The 18,663-nt window shown below is 56.0% G+C and overlaps 1 protein-coding gene across 17 annotated transcripts in view; it reads right to left on the minus strand.

The window, feature by feature from the left end:
* The window catches only part of Ptprf (protein tyrosine phosphatase receptor type F), an 85,271-nt gene that overhangs the window by 51,600 nt on the left and 15,008 nt on the right, over nt 1-18,663 (minus strand). For all 17 annotated transcript variants that reach the window (XM_028893137.2, XM_028893129.2, XM_028893127.2 and 14 more), the window contains exons 4-6: nt 12,508-12,653; nt 12,175-12,316; nt 185-373 (exon numbers count right to left, since the gene is read on the minus strand). In XM_028893137.2, the coding sequence (XP_028748970.1) occupies nt 185-373; nt 12,175-12,316; nt 12,508-12,653 (477 nt within the window). The remainder of the gene's footprint in view (nt 1-184; nt 374-12,174; nt 12,317-12,507; nt 12,654-18,663) is intronic.

Raw genomic sequence — 18,663 nt, forward strand, 5'->3', positions numbered from 1 at the left:
CGCAGAAGGGTCAGGACAGCACCTGCCACCACATCCTCTTCCCCAGGCAAGATTTGGTCCACGACATTGGGGACGCTGCTCGGTCTGCCTGAGAAACCTCACCCCCCCCAGCCCCTAACTGGACGATGCTGGAAGGTGTTCTCCCCGAAGTATTCGTGGCGCCTAAACTCTGCCCTCGGCTCACCTGAGCGCAGCTGCTTGATGCGGCCATTGCTGGAAGCAGGGTCCACAGGAAGGAAGTCTTTGAACCATGTGATCTCAGGGTCTGGATTCCCACCAGCTGCACACAGCATGGTGGCCGTCCGAGCCTTCTCCACCACCTTCAGCTGAGGCCCCATGTCGATGGTCGGGAACCCAGACGGTAGCTGGTCCTCTGTAGACAAAGGGTGACATCTGGACATTAGGACTGGCTCTGCTCGTTCCTGAAGTCTTCTCTGCGCAACTGCTCCCGACTTCCGGGTTAGCTGGGACCCACAATACTCTTCTCTTTCCCACCCGGGGACTTGTAAGCATGAGCCCTACCCCAAATGAGGAGTCAAGAGTCCTAGGTCCCCTTTGGTAAGGCAGGGGCTGCAGGAGGGCCCGCACCACCACACCCCTGCTGGGGAGTTTCCAAGTCTGGGAAGCACAGACTGAAGACGTCAGCACTTATCTCTCTAGGTCCTGGGAAGAACAGAGATCAATGCTCTGCTGGCTGCAGCAGAGAGTGCTATACGGACACCGGGCTCGGGCGGCAGGGGAGATGAGCTCCCAGCGCATCAGCAGCCACGACCCCACCCGAGGCTCCGTGCTTGCCCAGCCTCCACTTTCTTGTCAGCACACGTGATAGCCCTCCTTGGCCTGCATCCCTTCAGCTCTGCCGTGTGGCGGAACCCCAGGTCACTGACCCTGGGCACCTTGCCCTCTTGATGAGCTAACTCTAGCCTTGCCTCTGACCATTCTCTACGGCAGCCTTGACCCTTAGCCTTCTTTCTCACTCAGACCTGACCCTGAGAACCCTGATAAGGCCTAAGGACCATGTCTGAGTTTGTGCTGGCTAAGAAGACAAAAAACAAAACAAAACAAAAAAAACCCTGGTTTTCCCTCTCAACTTTTCCTAGAGTTGGCGACTTGGAGGAAATCACTTCCATTTGACCCATTCCCACCTCACATAGGTTCCTGAAGCAGTCCTCACGGGCTGAGGCAAAGCTACCCAATCTGCACCTTCCAGAAGCACCAAGAACTGGGAAGACAGGTGCCGGACCAGTGTAGACCATGGGGGACTTGTGAGGATTCTGTATAGGTGCAGCTCAGGGTCTTGTCTGCCACCTTATTACGTCATCAACGGGCGACTGCGTCCCAGCCTTGAAAGCCTTAAAAGCCCGAAGTGCACCCCCACATCCTCTCTCTCTGTTTCCTCTCTGCCAGGCCTGGCTTCTCCGTCCTTTCCCCTCTTCTCTCTAATAAAGCCCATTCTAACTCTGGCAGCCATGGCTCCTGACTCTCCCGCCGAACAACCAGCACCGTTCATCCCTTCAGGACTCCCAGCTCTACCACCACCTACCCCCTCGAGGGCCTATGTGTGTTCTTTGCTCTCTGTTTTCGATGTGTCTACTGGGTTGAGGTGTCCACTGTGTAAAGACACCTTGAAGACTACATCAGAGAGAACACAGGGCACTGGGGAGTGCCTAGCACAGAGCCTGCACCCAGTGACGATTAGAAGTTATATCAACCAGGCCTGAGCCACTGAGGCAGACAGGTACTGAACCACAGCCTACGGTCCCTCTCCCATCCTAGGCTGGCAAGAAGTCCTTCCTACTGGAATAAAACCATCAAGTCTTCTCCAGAACTCGGCGGTCCCTCTCCTCTCCCCACGCTTGGTTCTAGGCACACCCAGAGGGCTCAGGGAATGTCTGCTCTGGCCTCGCAGTGAGGGAGAGAGGCACAGCTCTGCACGTGCCCAGCATGGGGTTAGTGTGTGGGGACATTTGTGGAGGACAGGCTCCCAAGCCAGGAAGACGCAGCCTCAGAAGGGAGGGACCCAAGGGGGACAGCTAGGGGCACACACGAGATGAAGCCGGAGGAACCACAGCAGACAGAGGAACCCCATTAAAGCTGCAACTTCCGGGGACATCCTGGAAGGGTGTCTGGCCTGGGGCACAGGAGAACTCTCAGCATGGCCCCTGACTTCCCAGGCTTGCCCAGGAACAGGCAATACACTCCCCTGCTCACAGCCCTATAAAGTCCGGATGTAAACACTGGGTCTCCTTGGCTCTAACTACGATCCCACGGTGCCCAGACTCTCAGCTCAGATTCTTGAAAGGGATTATATTAGACGTGGGCAAGAGAACAGAAAGAGGGTGGAAGTGAGGGTGTGCAGGCGGGCGCACAGGTTCCTTTGGTCTGCTACCACTTGGAAGATAAGAGCAGGACCTGAGGCCTAGGGCACCCTCCCCACCCCTTCCTTCCAGCAGCTGGGCATGCTCCAGACTGACTAGAGCACCAAGCTTGTTCTTCCTAGCTCTTACTCCGACCTGCTTAAACAGATCGGGTGCAGGGTGAGGGGTGGCTAGGTCCTGCCCGAGTCAGAGCCCAGGAGCTATCTAGCCTTTATCACCTACCTGCCAGGAGGTACGGACCAAGACTGAAAGCAGTACAAATGCTTGCAGCCCTGTGTCCCGGGAATCTACTCTGAATTCTTGACACAGGGAAGGTCTTTGGGACCTACGCCAAATTAAGGACAATTAATTTTCCTCCCTCAATTATCACGCCCTCAAATGGCTCGTCCTTGGCTCAGATCATCCCTCAGGCACCACCGCCAAAGCCTAAAACCAGCGAGTGTAAAGAGCTGTCTACTGAACAGCAGGACCCAAAAGCCAGTCCCCGGTGCCAACTAGGCTCCCAGGCAGTAATGGGAAGGATGCTTCCCCCCACCCCCACCCCCCGGGGGGGGGGGAGAGTCCCACAGGAGACTCCAGCCCCTCAAGGCTGACCTGATGCTGTTCTTCCTCCTCTCCCAACTTGGAGCCTTAAGCACGTTCACACCAGTTGAGGACAATAGATTATTTCCCAGATGCCTGTTGAGCGACTGGCCCCATATGGGTTAGCATGACTGGCACACTTGCCACCTTGACCCCCCCCAGAACCACCAGAGCTGTGTCTAGAGCAGTCTGAACCACTCAGGTTAACGACCAGGGCAAATTTCTCAAGAGGATGTCACACTGTCACTTCCAGCCCATCAACAACTGAGAAAACTGAGGCCTCTGGACACGAGGGATGAAAGGTTCCAAGCATGAAGCATTCCCTCTTTTGGAGGTACTCTCTAAAAGCTTTACAAAATGACAATCTTTACCAAAACCCTATGAGGCATATGAGCAAATGGGGACTTGGCAGACACCTAGAAACCCGCCCAAGGTCACTCAGTTAAACTGGAGGTGGGGCTTAGTGGTAAGACCCGGGTGCTTTAGCCAGCAAGCATGAAGAGGTGGGCAGGGCAGGGCAGGGGAAGGGAGGGGCATCCCTGGGGGAGCCACGCCCTTCCCCCTTTGTACACCCTCAACTGGCTTCCGGCTCTGGGCTCCACTGCAGAGCCCCGAGGCACACATGCCCCTGCGTTTTCAGGTGCTGCAAACCCAAGTCCAATGTTCCTCACATGTGGACACCCCTGGCATGCACCCATGTTCCACAGGCAGGGTGCACGGGTCATGCTATAGCCCCAACAAACGCGTCCTGCCAGCACAGGGGCTGCTAGCGCGGGAGGGCCCCTCCCCCATCCAGGCCACCCAGTAACCATGGCGACGGCGGAGAGGCGGGTGCCACGGTGGAAGGGCTGCGTGCGCGCGCGCGCGCTCGAGTCGAGCGCGCTTGTGTCCGAGCGGGCACGCGCCTCCCTGTCCAAGTCCTACTGGGCGCCGCCCTTCACGCCCCCGCCTGGGCGGAGCAGCCCCGCCCCCACCCTAGACCCTGCTGGGGGGTGTGTGCGTGCTCCCCCTTAAGCATTCCAGCTCCACCGACGCAGCGCACCCAGCTCCCGCCTGCCAGGGTCCAGCACAGTGCAAGAGGCTGTAAGTTGCCTCTGCATATACAGTCCGCAGTGTCAGCCAGACTACTGCGCCTAGGGTGCCCATAGCAGAAAGAAACCCACTGAGGCTTTGGGGGACTTTGGAGAGAAGCACCAACCCGGTAGCCTAAGCCTGGACAGCCTCCACACATAAGTACAGGGTCAATCGAAAGTCTGCCCCACCCGCACAAATCTGTGCACCTAGAGTGAGCGTTCAAGTGTTCATGAATGGCTCCTGCAGCCAACTGTGCTCCGCTTTGGATACTGTACTTGGGAGACCTAACCCCTTCCCTGGAGAGGTCCTGGTTGTCTCAGAGATGAGAGGCCATGTGGGAGGGCGTGTCTGAGGTGGGGGGGGGCGGGAGAGAGAGGGAGCATGGTTTAGATCCCTCAGCAGTAGAACTAATCTGTGTGACTCCACCTCTCATTTGCTATCTTGGTGACTTCCTGGAGGAAGGGGGATCAAGAAGGAACATGGAAGGCAGAAAGCTTTCCTTATCGCTGCCTGAGAAAAGACTACAAGGAGGATGGATGGAGGAACAATAAATCAGCAAGGTGAGTCTGGGAGTATGTACTGGAGTTCTGAGAGGTGAGGACAGGGTAGGGGTGGGTGGGGAAGTTTAGACCGACAGTCTGCAAGGACTGGGGGAAGGAGGCTGCTGGAGGCCCCCAGAGAGCACACAGAGGTCTCTTTGTCCAGCTCAGCCTGGGATGCCTGGGGCAGAGTCTGGGCCAGAGGCAGGGGGCTGTACCAGGGAAGCTAACAGATGGAGATGCTTTAGAGGGGAGGGGGGTGCTGGCGGGGGCAAGCCCCAGCACCGTCTGTCAGTGAGACCTCTTCACCCATGTTTACCCAGCTTCATGGCATCTCCGAATACAGGCACATATGCGCATGTACATACCCAGGCTCCCTGGGGTGGTACCGTCTGTGCGGCTGACCCCTCCTCTGTGCATGAGCATATCACCCTGTCCCTGAACACACAGACACCTTAGAAACATGCACAGCCAGGGACCTGGAGAACTACATGGAGAAAGAGACAGGTGCAAAAATAGAAAGCTCCATGTGCATGTGGAGGGGCATCTGCAGTGACGCGCACCTGTGGAAACACTCCTGCAAGCAGATCCAGAGGCGGTAAGGCGCAGCGATTGTGAAGACATGCAAAGTCAGAGACACACATATGCTAAGACACATGCACCTGGAGACACAGGCAATGACCCACACCATGCAGGAACCTCTGTGGGTGGCCAGGCCCCACCCTGCCTTTTGGACACTCCGAGGAAGCCCAAGGACACCTCCGTCCTGTCCTCAAAGCAGCTCCATCCTCAGCGAAGACAGGGTCAGGACAGCAAGCCCCCCCAAACCCATAAGCTCTCATTCTCAGGGCCCAGCCGCGCTGCACCCCACCCCCAGGCTCCCAGGCAGTGAGGGGGGCCTGAGAGGCCTCGGGGCCCATCTCCCTTCGCAGCTTCCAGTCTCGACTTTCAGCTGTTTTTCCAAGAGAAAACTCCCACCTCTTCTAGCACTCAGATTTCATCAAACTTGGCATCTTAAAAGCCTGTTTTGTTTTTGAGTCTGAGCTGTTTGGGGCCTGTCGGCAGCCAGGGCCTCCCCCTCTCAGTAACCCCCCCTCCCTTGGGCTTCCCTGGCACTCCACATCGTCCTCCTCAACCTGGCAGGTGAGGCCTCCTGCCCACCATGCATACACAGTAAACCCAGTGGCCATTGCCTGGGCCCCGCATTTTAGTTCCTGGCTATGCTATGCTGGACTCTCTCCCTCCTGGGGTTCTTCTACCCCAGTTCTGCTCCATGAATATTCTTTTTAACCATTTACCTCTCTAGGTTCAGGCCTGGCTCCCTGCCACCCCAGACCACTGACAGCCTCCCACTCGCTCTTCAGCCCCCTGCGGCCTCCCCCGCCTCTTCCCATGGCATGCTTGCCAAGGTCAGCGACAACTCCAGAGCTAAATCCAAAGGCCAGTGCCCAATGCTCATCTTGCTTGGCTTCTCCCCCTTCACCACCTTCCACTGCCTCCCTCGTTCCTGGCTTCCCTCTTATCTCCCAGGAAGCTCCTCCCAACAGCCAAAGTCAGCTCCCGGGATTCTTCTGCCTTGGCTTCTCGGCTTTCACCATCCCATCTCCAGCGGCCCCTCAAGGGGACCAGGTAAGCCCACACTACGCCTTCTCGACATCCATCCTTGGATGCCTGCACACACCTGACTTGACAGTTTTCAAATTAGACTTATGCACTCACCCTCTCAGCCCTGGGCCTCCTCCTGTATTTCAATTTTAGAAAATTGGTACCACCATTTACCCAGTCCTGGACCTGGAACCAGGAACCCAGAGCCACCCAGGCCTTCAGAGCGAGGCAGCTGGGCAGGAGGCCACCTAGCATGCTCTTCTGCTCTCTCCCTTCCTTGACTCACAACAAGGTCAGGGCAAGGCTAGCTCTCGCCTAGACTGACCACATCTTCCTCCCACTGCTGTGACACACTTCCACCCACTTTGCACCAACAAGGACTTCTCTGAAACACGAACCTGGTCATGCCATCTCCCTTAAGCCCTTCCTTCCCCAGGGCAACCAGGGTGAGCATACCTAACCGAGGATGGAGAATATATATCCAGGGGGCATCTACAACCTCCAACTTTCAGAGTTATTTCTAGAGTCGCGGGTTCAGCCCATGGTCACAAGCCAGGGGAAAGGGGAAGTTAAGTATAAAAAGTCCCACAGGCCTGAGGGACACCTGTGAGCCCAGGGATTGAGAGCTAGGTTAGGCACAGGGGAAGTGTTAGTGCTCACCACTAACAGAAGTGGCTAACCCCATGGCATAGGAGGATCCATCCAAACAGACGTTCACTGGGGTCCTTGAAGACTAGACAAACTGGAAAAGATTAGAGGATTCCAGGGACCAAGAAACGCAGGGGCTGACCTTCCAGCTGCCACTGCTGCCCCATTCCAGCAGCGCCTTCCTATCTCAAAACGGGGCCTGAACCTCCATAATCTAGCTACGGTACTCACATCTGCATGGTTCTGAAATCTATTGTGGTCACTTGAAATGGAGGTTAGGTCCCAAAGGCTGCTGGGCCAGAGGCATGTTAGTGCCACACTGCTGCCAGGGAAGAACAGAGGCTGCCTGGGGTACGAGATTCGGGGCTTTCTACAGTAGCTCTTTACCCAAATCTTTCCACCATGAAGGAGTAGAAAGGCTTAGGGCAGGAAAGGGGGTAGGGCGGGGGACGATGACTCCTAGTAAAACATTCTCATCCTGCCCAGCCCGGGCAGGACATCCAGGGACAGGGCCATAGTCTGCTCATCATAGTGTGTGTGTGTGTGTGTGTGTGTGTGTGTGTGTGTGTGTGTGTGTGTGTGTATCTCAAGAAGCTACTCATCACCCTATAGCCTCAGAGCCTACCAGGGTGAGAGCAGGTGCATAACCCAAGACCCACTGTTACCTGAAATACCCTTGACCCTGGCCACTGCCTCACAGCCTGCCCTCCAGGTGGGCAATATCAGACATCCTAGCTGGATCCCTGGGCCAAGGGGCATAAGGGTCACAGTCCTGCCCACTTTGCAGACACAGGGGCCCGATGGAAGCAGGCGGAAGGACAAGAGGGCTGGGCTGGGGGAGGTCCTAAATCCTCCTCCTGGCCTGGGGAGAGAAGAGCCGCTGAGGTCCACTGTGGCAGACGCCCATAATACTTGAGCGTCACCACGCTGCCCAGCCGCCATCGCCGTCCAGCCGTCCCGACTGCCCAACAGATCCAAGCAGAGACTTCATGGAGTCCCCGTGACGGCAGATCTGAATACAAGCCCCCTGACTTCCCACTGGCACCAGACTGACCCTGCACATCCAGCTCAGGCCGACTCTCTCTCACGGTTCACAAAGCTAAGGTATGATACCACCTGCTGTCAACCTTGTGTCACATACACCACCACGGCCACGGCCACCACCACCTGCCACACATATCCCACAATCCAGAGACCGCCTGCTGTGCACACGTGCAGGTGTTAACACATCCTGCTGCACACACAGCCCACAAAGTACACACCACCTGCTGACACGTGCCCCTCCCCCACTGCCTGAGGCACACCCGTGCACAGATCCTGCTACACAACTCCTTTTGTATGATGTGCACACCTGGTGCAGACAACCCTTCACGCAGGCTCACGCCACTGTAGGCACACTGCTATGTCCATGAGCAGACAAACACTTAAGCCCCTGAGCCTGGCCCCCAGGACAAGTCAGAAGCAGCCTATTGGGCTCACCGGCTCTTCCCCCATCTTCCTCCGGGCATTCTGTGTCCCTTTCAGACCGGTCATTCCCCGTTACTAAGGCTCCACCCACGCCTCTGGCTGTCCAGCCTCCCCCTGGCGTGTTCCCCAGCCATGGTTCTGCCTGGTCCGGACTCCGCCACCCCTGGGGACTCTATGACCTCCAAACTGGGTTCACCACCCTCACTATCCCCCCCCCCCCACTTCTGAAGGGAAAGCCCAGAATCAAGGCCTGGCTCCCCTCCCCCAGCCCTCCCCTCTCTCTCGCGAGGGAAAATGTCAGATTCCCTGTCTCAGTGGCGGCAGCGGGCGGGTTGGAGGGGGAATGATTCAGCCACCGCCTCAAGAGTGCGGAGCGAGAAGAGCTTTTCCTGCCATTACCCGGCGAGGGAGAGGCTGGCGCGCTAATGGCCTCAATTACCACTCAGACAGGAATGCTGGGCGGCAGGCCCTGATACCCGGCACAGCCCAGGACAGGACAGGCCCACCCCCTGCCAGCCGGTGCTGGACACCCCACACCTCGTACCCTGACTGGGACGCCGGCACACAGGCTGGCCATCCCAGGATAGGGGGCTAAGGGCTCACCACAGCCACACCAGGAATAACAACAGTCTTGCTCCGACAGCAGTGGTCATGAGGGACCTGGCCCCGGTAGTGTCCCCAGAGGCTGGGGCGGAATGAGGCCAGGGCAGAGGGCCCCCAAGGAAGTGTAATGCTGGGGATCCCTTTTTAAGACACATTGATCCTGTACTGGGACCAGGCTCCCCGGGCATTCTCCAGCCACTCTGAAAGCTCTCTCTCGATGAGCAGGCTTACACCCTCCTGTGTTTGGAGGAGTACACATGCTGTGTGAGACATGGGTAAGGGGTTCAAGCACTATTTCCCAGCCCCCAAGCCAAGTTCATCTCCTCACTGCTAAGCCTCTGTGGTGGCCTCACAATGGCACTGGCTCACCCCCGGGGTCACCCCAGCACCCCAAAAAAGGCCGTCTTTCGCCTATTTTCTACAAGCGCCCCAGCTTTCCTGCCCCCCCTAGGAAGGAGGACTGGGGAGGAAAGGGGGCCAGGTTGGTCTAGGATGCCTCTCTGAGGGCCCATCCCCTGACATTCCTTCCTGCCAAGCCTTAAGCTGGTCAAGGTTACAAAGACCAATAGGTCAGCATTTTGTCTTGCGGTGCAGTGTTTCAGGAGCAGGAGGGGCCCCGAGGCCCACAATTCCAACCACTCTCCTGGAGTAGAGTCCTGCCTCACACTTCATCAGACACCTTCTCGTCCCCAGAGGCATCAACATACACTCTCAGGCCCAGGCCCGGGGATAAAAGTGTGTGTCTAAGACTGGGTTCCATCCCCAACACCACGTAAAAATGAGTAAGCCCTAATCCATGAGAAGAAACTCTTGACCAGAAAGGCCGTTCCTAACGGCAACCCTCTGCAAATGTGAGTCCTCTTCCCCAGGCCTGGAGAGACCCTGTAAAGCAGGAAGGTGCGGGGGCATGGGGACATCTGGGAGGAGTTGGCTTTCCATGCTCACAAGGAGACTGCTCCCCAGCCTGAGAGCCCCAGAAGATGCCCATCAGGACAGGGGCCACAGTTCCTGTCTCTTAGACTCCACTCAAAGGCTAGGCAGGGCACGGACAGATGCCAACAGGTGGAAGTTGGGGCAGAAACACTTTTTCCTGGTTCACAAAAGTGGAGAAATGGAGGTCAGAAATGACCAGAAGGAACCTCAGAGCCAACGATTTCATCCCAGTGCAGGCTGTCTGGGCTCCTGCTCCCCAAATGGGACAGGATAGTGGGGCTAACACAACCAGATGATGCCACGTGGCAGCCACTCAGGTGTCCAAGCTTCAGAATGTACAACTTCCAACTCCACTCACACCGAAATCCTGGGATGCACTTCACATTGTAGTTAGAGCTCCATGCTAGCTTGGACAGTGGGTATTGTATCCTGGTTTCAAGATGGAATAAATGAGGCGGAGGCACAGTTCCCAGTCCAGGGTCCCCGTCTTAACCATTGTCATCTACGGCCCCTCTCCAGGGGAGGGTCTGACACAGCTCTGTTAGAACCCACTGACTCACACAAGACACACAGACGGAAGAATTACTGAATGGATGCATGTGTGAACACATAAAGCCAAAGCGTAAAAATGGCCAATGTGAAAAGATGTTCAACTGCTCTTGTAATCAAAGGAATGCAAATTAAATGGAGATGCCATTTTTTGCCTATTAACTTGGCAAAGATTTTTTTTTAATGGTAATTTCCCACTGCTGGTGAAGACGTGCAGGGAAGAGGCCCTCCCTCTTATGCTCTCCCTGGTAAGAATATAAACGGATACAATCCTCTAGAAATATTGAGAGCTTAAAAATGCAGGTGCCCTCTGACTTAGCAATTCTACTCCATGAACCTCGAACACGGGGATGATCAGCAAAGTGACATTATCTTCAAGGACACGTATGACACCTTACTTATAAAGGCTAGAAACTGAGCACATACGCACCCAACAGAAAGGGAACAGCTAAATAAAATTAGGGTGCTTCCATGGGACAGCTTACCCACAGCCATTAAAAATAATGATGCAGAAGAATATTTAATGGCAAGGAAAATGTTCACAATACATGTTTTTTTAAGCAACAGCTGGGGGATGGCTCCGGAAAGGACCCGCTGAGCGAGCATGAAGGCTTGAGTTCACTTTCCCTGTAAGAAGCTAGGCAGGGCTGCTGAGTGCCTGGAACCCCAATGCTAGGAAGGGCAGGTAGAGCTAAGTGGATTCCTAGAGCTCCCCAGCCAACTAGGCTAGCCCAACGGGTGAGCTTCGGGTTCAGTGAGGGAGCGTGTCTAAAAATCCCTGAGTCTGCCCTCTAGCATGGGAAAAATCAAAACCACAACCCCAAAGTCACGGAACAGTGTGTGATCACTATTCTGCTTATATATATTAATACAAATGTATGTACACACATATACAAATCTTACACACAGGAAATGGGCCACCAAGAAACAACCAACAGCAGCAGAGGTAGGACAGTAAGAGATCGTTATTTCTCCCTATGCACGAGCCTATACTTCTCAATTTTTTAACAGTGAACAGATATTGGTATTGCATTTCAAAAAGAAAGCAACAATCAATGCGGTATTTTGAAAACGCGCATTCAGATTCATGTTTCCACTGTGGTTAAGGTTTAATCATGTCACTTCCCACCCTATTTGTGGCTTTCTATGTCCTTAAGAGAGGGTTCGTTTCTCAGCCCGATCCTCCAGACTCACTGAATTACTCCCCCTCCTCTTCGTGTTCGCCAGCTCTCCAACCGCCACTTGAAAAACCTCAAATTGACCACTCAGAGTTCTGGAAGCTGTTTCCCCTCACACCCTGGGCCTGGGCAAAGGCCTGGAAGCCAAGTGTCCCCATTCCTTACAGAATTTACTGGACACTGAACAAGGGTAGGCACAGATCAAGTGACATCCTGGGCTTCATGGCAGTTCAAGGGAAGTTTGTGAGTGAATGAATGAATGAGCCGTCAAATAAGAAATGACATTAAAATTCACACACAGCCCAGCTCCTTGATCTGGGCACCAGGAATACGCTGACACCAACTGCCAGGCTTCACTGCCACGGTCACATAACCCCAGGGCTGCACAGCGGCAGCATCACACCTCCAGTCTGACCCAGACCCAACAATGACCCAGGTCAGTGGGAGGTCACAAAGCCAGTAAGGACACAGCTGGCCTCAGGACAGGCTAGTGATCCAGTTTAGCACTGGCTCTCACTCACCCCAGGACGTCCGTCCCGGTGGATGTCCGTCCGTCCCGGTGGGCTCCCGTACCCCAGCGCCTCCCCCCCCCCCCGCCACACCCCTCTCTGCACATACCTTCGAGCACGGAGAGCTTGGCGCTTGTGTTGATCTCGCCCAGACTGTTGGTGGCTGTACACTCGTAGATGGCCTCGTCTCGCTGCACTCGTAACGGCTGGATCCGCAGCACTGACCCTGCTCCATCGTCAAACTCAATTACCTGTCACAGGACAGATGTGGTCATACCTGTTAGGGGTGTGGGGATCTACCAGAGCCCGTTTTCCTCACATCCCCACAAGGCCCCTGAGGGAGACTTAGGGGACCAAGAGAACGGCCCCACCCACAGAGAGCGGACCAACCCTAAAGCCTGCCTGCCCAGTCCTCCCGGCCCGCGGCCCTCGGAGGACGAACCTCAAAGCGCTGGGAGCTGACTTTCTTCCCCTTCTTCATCCATGTGATCCGAGGCTTGGGTTCCCCTGTGGCTTGGCACACGAAGGAGGCCACCCCTCCCGACAGCCCAGTCTGGTCCTCGGGGACCTTAACAAAGACAGGTTTGCCTGGAAGAGACAGAGACGAGACACTCAGTCGCCGTGGCATGGTCACATCAGGCATGATCCAACACTCAGGGAGCAGTCCTTGGGGGTGAGGGGCACGAAAGACCTACGGACCCAGCAATAACGCCTAACTTTTATACAGCGCTTGTCCGTGCCAGGCCCTGCTCAAAGAGCTGAACCCTTGACTCTTTGAAGCTGAGGAGGTGGGTGCTATAATTACTGTTTACAGAGAAAAATCAAGGTGTAGGGAGGTCAAGGTGTTTGTCCAGCGTGACATGGCTGACAGAGCAGAGTCTGAGGTCGGGGTGTGTGTGTGTGTGTGGGGGGGGGGTGTGTGTGTGTGGGTGTGTGTGTGTGTGTGTGTGTGTGTGTGTGTGTGTGTGTGTGTCCGTCCTGTCTCCGTGTGTCTCCTGCCTCTGATCACTCCAAGCTCCAGGAAAAACAGAAAGCAAAAATCTACTGGAGAACTTTCTGGGAAGAGCCCCAGACTCCCCCGAGATACTTCTCACCTACCCTAAGCCTAAGGCAGACCCTAGGACTCCCCCTCTCCCCTCACCCTACATTCCAACAGCCCAAAGGCTTGAACATTCCAGCCCCTGAGAGGCTCTGGATGGCTTCCCAGAGGGATGCTTTCCTATAACTCTGCCCCTCTCACCCTGCCCCCACTGGCTTGGCAACCGCCTTCCCAGAGCATGGGCAGCTCCTGAGTTCCTCCTCCAGAGGAGGAAAGGGGCTCAGACAAGGGCCTGCCACACCCTGGTTTACATGCCAGGGCTGACCCACAGCCTCTTATCCCTTCAAGTCCCACCACCCAGGGTCAAAAGCCCCAAGAAACCGGGCTCACTGAGACGTAGAAATGCCTCGTTAATCCTGACAGTGGATCCATTTCCTATTAATCAAGCCAATGAACACTTCCAGGAAAGCTCGTGCCTTGGGAACTGATCCTTCAGGCCACCTGCTAGGTGCCCACGAGCTCAGGCCCACTGTGCGCCAGGTACTTTTATTCACTTCCTCTTTCAGAGTCAGGGCCCCTGCTTCATAGGCTTGAGGGGTGAAGTCATGTGTCCAAAGTCACACAGCCGTGAGTGGTGGCCAAGACACCTGACATACAGAGTTCACACGGGACTGTTGGGGGGCCTTGTCAGGGGGTGGCAGAGACTGTCCCTATTAGCCGTACTCGTCTGACAGGACCCTCGCTCTCCAGGGTCCAGTGAGGTCACCTCTCACCTCCCACCCTACAGCAGCTCCCAGCTCCCCATCTGCACAGCCACCACCTTGGATGGCCATTTTCCCTCCATGGGACAACTGGCTGGCTGAACAAGCTGATGTCCCTGCCTGTGTCACACACCCCCACCCCACCTCCTCTTTTCTCTATTCGGAAGCCAGGGAACAGCCTCCTCCTGATGGAATCTCTCAAAGGCCTCCCACTGCTCCTTACAAAAAAAAAAAAAAAGTAAACTCCTACCCCTGCAGGGCCAGGTCTGACCCAATCACTCTCCTCGCGTCCGAGCCCGGAATAGACAATGCTCCCTGCAGCCCCAGGGCCTTTGCGTAAGCTGCACCTTCTGCTACCTCTTAGACTACCCTTTACCCACTAAACCTCCAAGTCACCTTTGGACATCATCTCCTCAGAAAACCATCCCATGCCCCCTACCCACCCGCCCCATTAGCTTAGGCCAGGGTTTTAAGCTCTCTGCCTCCTACCGAGCGCTCAGTTTCAGCACGAATGTGAGGCTACAACTTTCCACCTTGTGGGTGTTTAATAGCGGCTTCCCAAACAGACCATAACCCTGGGCAGGGCAGATTCCACACCTGTCCTGTTTCCAGCCCTGTCCCACTGTTGGACCCAGTTCCTGACACCCAGGGGTGCAAAACAGAGGAAGAAATGGACAGAGGAAGGAATGTGAGGGGTGGGTAGAGACTGGGGCTGCCCCCCCCCCACATACACCTTCCCTCCAGGCAAGAGAGAAACCCAGGGAATAAGTGCCCCTCGAGGTCCTGCCTCAACGTGTCTACAACGAAACCAGCCACAGGAACCAGAAGAACCAGAAAGACTAGGAGTGGGCTGGGGCGGGGTGGGGAGGGGCCTCCGAGCCAAACAAAGAGCTGAGAGGCTGGGCAGGAGAGCCAGGTAGATCACGGGCAGCCAGGAGGAACAGGCCTGGGAGCTGTGTGGAGGCTGGACTGTGCCCAAGGCCTGGGGCCATCAGGGAGGTGGGACTACTCTCTCCTCTCCCTTGGAGGCTGGACAAGCGCCAGGGTGCCGCCCAGGATCAGACAGGCGGTCCTGCTCCAGTCCCAGGCTACCCAGGGCTGGGGCCCCTCTAGGGCCAGGTCTTGCCTTGCTTCCTATCAAGGGGACCCACACAGAGCCCCAGAGCTACCCTCATTCCAGAGCCCTAGGTAGTCCTGGGTCTTCCTGTTCCTCAGGGGTACTTTGGGGAGCAGAGTCAAACCCGGTCTCTACACTGTCTCCCCAAATTTGCTCTCTAGAGTCACCTTTTTCCACAAGTATCTTGTATTCCCTGGCCTGAGGTCAGGCACCACACTGAGAATTTATAGTTTGGGCCCTGGTGCACCTACCCACCATCTGGGCCTGCCTCTGAGTGCACCCTGTACCCCTCATCAGCCCCTCCTCACACTGTCAGATGGGGTGCCAGGCGGGCAGGCAAAACCTGTGACCGATCTGCCCTGGGCCTGATCAGCTGGTGTTGAGTCTAAACAGAGCATTTTTGTGTTTTACAAAAAATACTGTAAGTTTTATTTGTATTTGTGTGTGTGAGTGTGAGTGTGTGTGTGTGTGTGTGTGTGTGTGTGTGTGTGTGTGCATATGTGCCGTGCATGGTACACGCTGGTGAGTCAGTTCCCTCCAGTTCCCTCCCTCCGCTACACGGACTCTGGCCTGCTGGTGAGTGCCTTTGCTGAGCCAGGCTGTTGGTCTGTGAACAAAACTTCTGAGTCCAGAAAACAGGGTGCCATCTGAACATGCTAGGAGGAGCTTTGAGTCACTGTTACCCACTGTGTCACCCAGCCCTGTGGGCAGCTCCTCACAGCGGGCTAGCCTGGGACAGTCCTTGCATGTCAACAGCCGACCCTGTCGATGAGAAGAAGTGTCCACAGACAGGAAGGGGCCTGGCCGAGGGGAAGCACACCCCCTGGAGAGGCTTCAGTCCTGCAGCTCCAGAGACAGCTAAACTGGGCTACCTCCTCCACAGGGAGACTGACTGCTATTTTGTGCCTCCCTGAGGGGCACAAACACACAGGCACATCAACAGCACTGCACACGGAAAGAGAAGCACAGACGGCAGTGAAGGACGGACCGGGAGGCCAGGGGAGCTGCTGGAGAGGTGATTTCCCAGGCCCTGGAGTGGCGGGCGGGCGAGCAAGAGAGCTGGGGACTCATTAATGAGCTCCTGTGACTGCTTCTGGCAACCTCCCCCAGCCCAGTCCACTCAAGGGCGATCCTAGTTCCAGGAGGCACTCCAACAGGGGGAGCACTTAATAGGTGCCAGGTGCCTTGCCCACGTGACCCCAGTTAACCTTTACAGGTAGGAGTGATTACTCCTGTTGTGCAACAGGCCAACAGGCTCAGAGAAAGCACTTGTGCCGGAAGCTCCAGAGGGCAGGGTCTAGACAGGCCACCCGTAAGCACGAGGGGGAGGGCCCTGCATGTTCCAACATCAGGGGCTCTGGAGGAAGCTCCTGCTCACCTGTACCCGCATCTGCTGCACACCACCTACCCTACCCCTTCAGATACCAGACACCTTGCTGAACTCCAGTGACTTACAAATAACCTGACCATAACCAGGATCCAACCTGCACCTGGCTTTGGGGTCCTGCAGCTGTCTCGTGCGGTCTGAAGGTCTCACTCTGGCTTTCTCGTAAGCTCAGAAGCCCAGGGGTATGACTCTTTCTTCCCGCCAGGCCCATCTCTTTGTTGGGCAATACTCTGTGTTAGCAAATGCCCACTCATCTTCAGGGGCCCTCTATTCCAGGAACCCTCCCAAGATATTCCGGCTCCTGCCTGTGCCAGCACCGCCCCAACCTGCTCCTGCTCTTCTGTCAGCGCACAGACTTGTGCCCAGCTCGGTGGGTTCTGTCTCGTGACAGGTCTGAGTGGATTCTTTCGGTCCTAGCTCCTAACACACATGAACCAGCAGAAACCTCTGCCTGAGGGCTGAACCAAGACCACCCCTAACCCCGTATCCATATACCTTCCCCTCCATCAAGGCACAAAATCCCGGGTTGGGGAGACGCTAAGTGAGGTTCCAGAAGTGTGCATCCATGCAAGCAAGCATGCCTTCGCCCCCAGGTTTCCACTGGAGCTGACTAGGCATTGACGCTAGGCCTCCAGGCTAACTCCTGGCAGCTGCTTCTCTCCCCTGCTTCTCTCCACTCCCCTCTGAGGCCAGGGCCCCCATTCATTTGTCTCGTTAAGAGGCCTATAGAAACACATTTGTCCGCTCTGCGCTTCGCTGCTCTGGTCGTCAATTCTCTGGGGGCGCCCACCCTGCCTTCTGCAGCAGCCCTGTCCATGTCTGGCTGCTTGCCCCTAGTGAGAAGTCTTGGAAGTTCAGTCCAAGCCTTGCCACAGTGGGGAGAGGTTCCAAAGTGAGTGTGATTTAACGGCAGGCCAGGAGGGCAGACCCCGACTCCAGAAGCTGGCTTGCCAGGGCTCCTAGCTGATGTCTGCTCTACGGCGCTTGGCCCGGCAGTGCCCGAGGCCCAGCACCTGGAAGTCCACCCTTGGCATTGGCTGCTTCTCTGGTTCCCACCTTCAGGCACCTGCTTGGTCTCTGTAACCAAATTACTAACGAACCAGCAGCGAGTCCTGGAAATCTGCCCTAAAACAGTTACATCTCACTCCTCCCGATTCCTACAGAGGTCAGACCTGTTCCAACCCTTTTCACTTTCTTATCTACCATCCCCTCCAGACCCTGAGCTGGAAATGTCTAAACTCCCAAGACTCCCCAGCCTGCCAGGACAGACAGACCTAGGGCAAAATGCCACAGCAGCATGCTCTGAGGAGTGCAGAGGACCAGGGCACGACCCACACTGCTGCAGGAAATAGTGAGAGCTGAGTCAGATCTGGTCAGGCAGGAGTAGGGAAATGCCTCACCCCCACCCCTCTGTTTTTGGAGACAGTGTCATGTGGCCCAGGCTTGTCTTCAATTTACCAGGTAGCCAAGATAAACTCAAACTCCTAATACTGCCTCCATCCCTCAAGTACTAGGATTACAGGCCTGTGCCACACCTGACAGGGAAGGGGTGTTTCAAGCAGAGGAAACAAAGAATGGAGAGAACCTGGACACAGAGAGCTAGCTAGATGTAGCCGAGAGGAGAGAGCATGGCAGGTTGTTCTCCGGGTGGAGAGGCAGTCAAGTTAGCAGACAGGAAGATACTACCCTGACTCCAAAGGCAGTGAGTGGGGGGGTGAGGGGGGGAAGGGCTGGAGGGGAGCGGAAACTGAGTACTACCTTGATGCAACCTGACTCTCGCTGTGGGATACAGCCTGGGTTAGAGGGAGGGACTGGAGGCAGGGGACCAGCCCAAGGCTGATGCACACTCCAGCCCAGGCAGAAGCTGCAGGAGCCTTGGCAGAGGTGGTGGGGAGAGGGAAGGGGATGTGACCCAAAGACACACCGAAGGTAGAGGCCCCAGAACCTGGAGATGGATTACAGGTGCAATAAAAGGGAGGGGGGAGGGAGCTGGAAGGAGGCCCAGGCTCCTGACTTGGTGACCAGGTGGGTGGTAATGCCACTCAGAGAGAGAAAACTGGAGGCAGACAGGAGGGTGGGGCCGAGGGGTGCAGGCTGGGGCGTGCTGGGTCAGAGGCAGGAGGCGAAGCAGCCATTCTCCTAGGCCACACTGTCTCAACTCAGTGCCGTGTCCTCCCTAGCCGTCTGGGGCCCTGAGACGATGGAGGATGGTAGGAAGAAGAGTGATGAGGGTCCTTCAATATCCATGGGCCACTGCCTGCCCCAGGCTGGCGCACTCTTTCTTGTCAACTTAG

Source organism: Peromyscus leucopus, chromosome 2 (genome assembly GCF_004664715.2).
Source record: "Peromyscus leucopus breed LL Stock chromosome 2, UCI_PerLeu_2.1, whole genome shotgun sequence".
Taxonomy (NCBI): Eukaryota; Metazoa; Chordata; class Mammalia; order Rodentia; family Cricetidae; genus Peromyscus; species Peromyscus leucopus.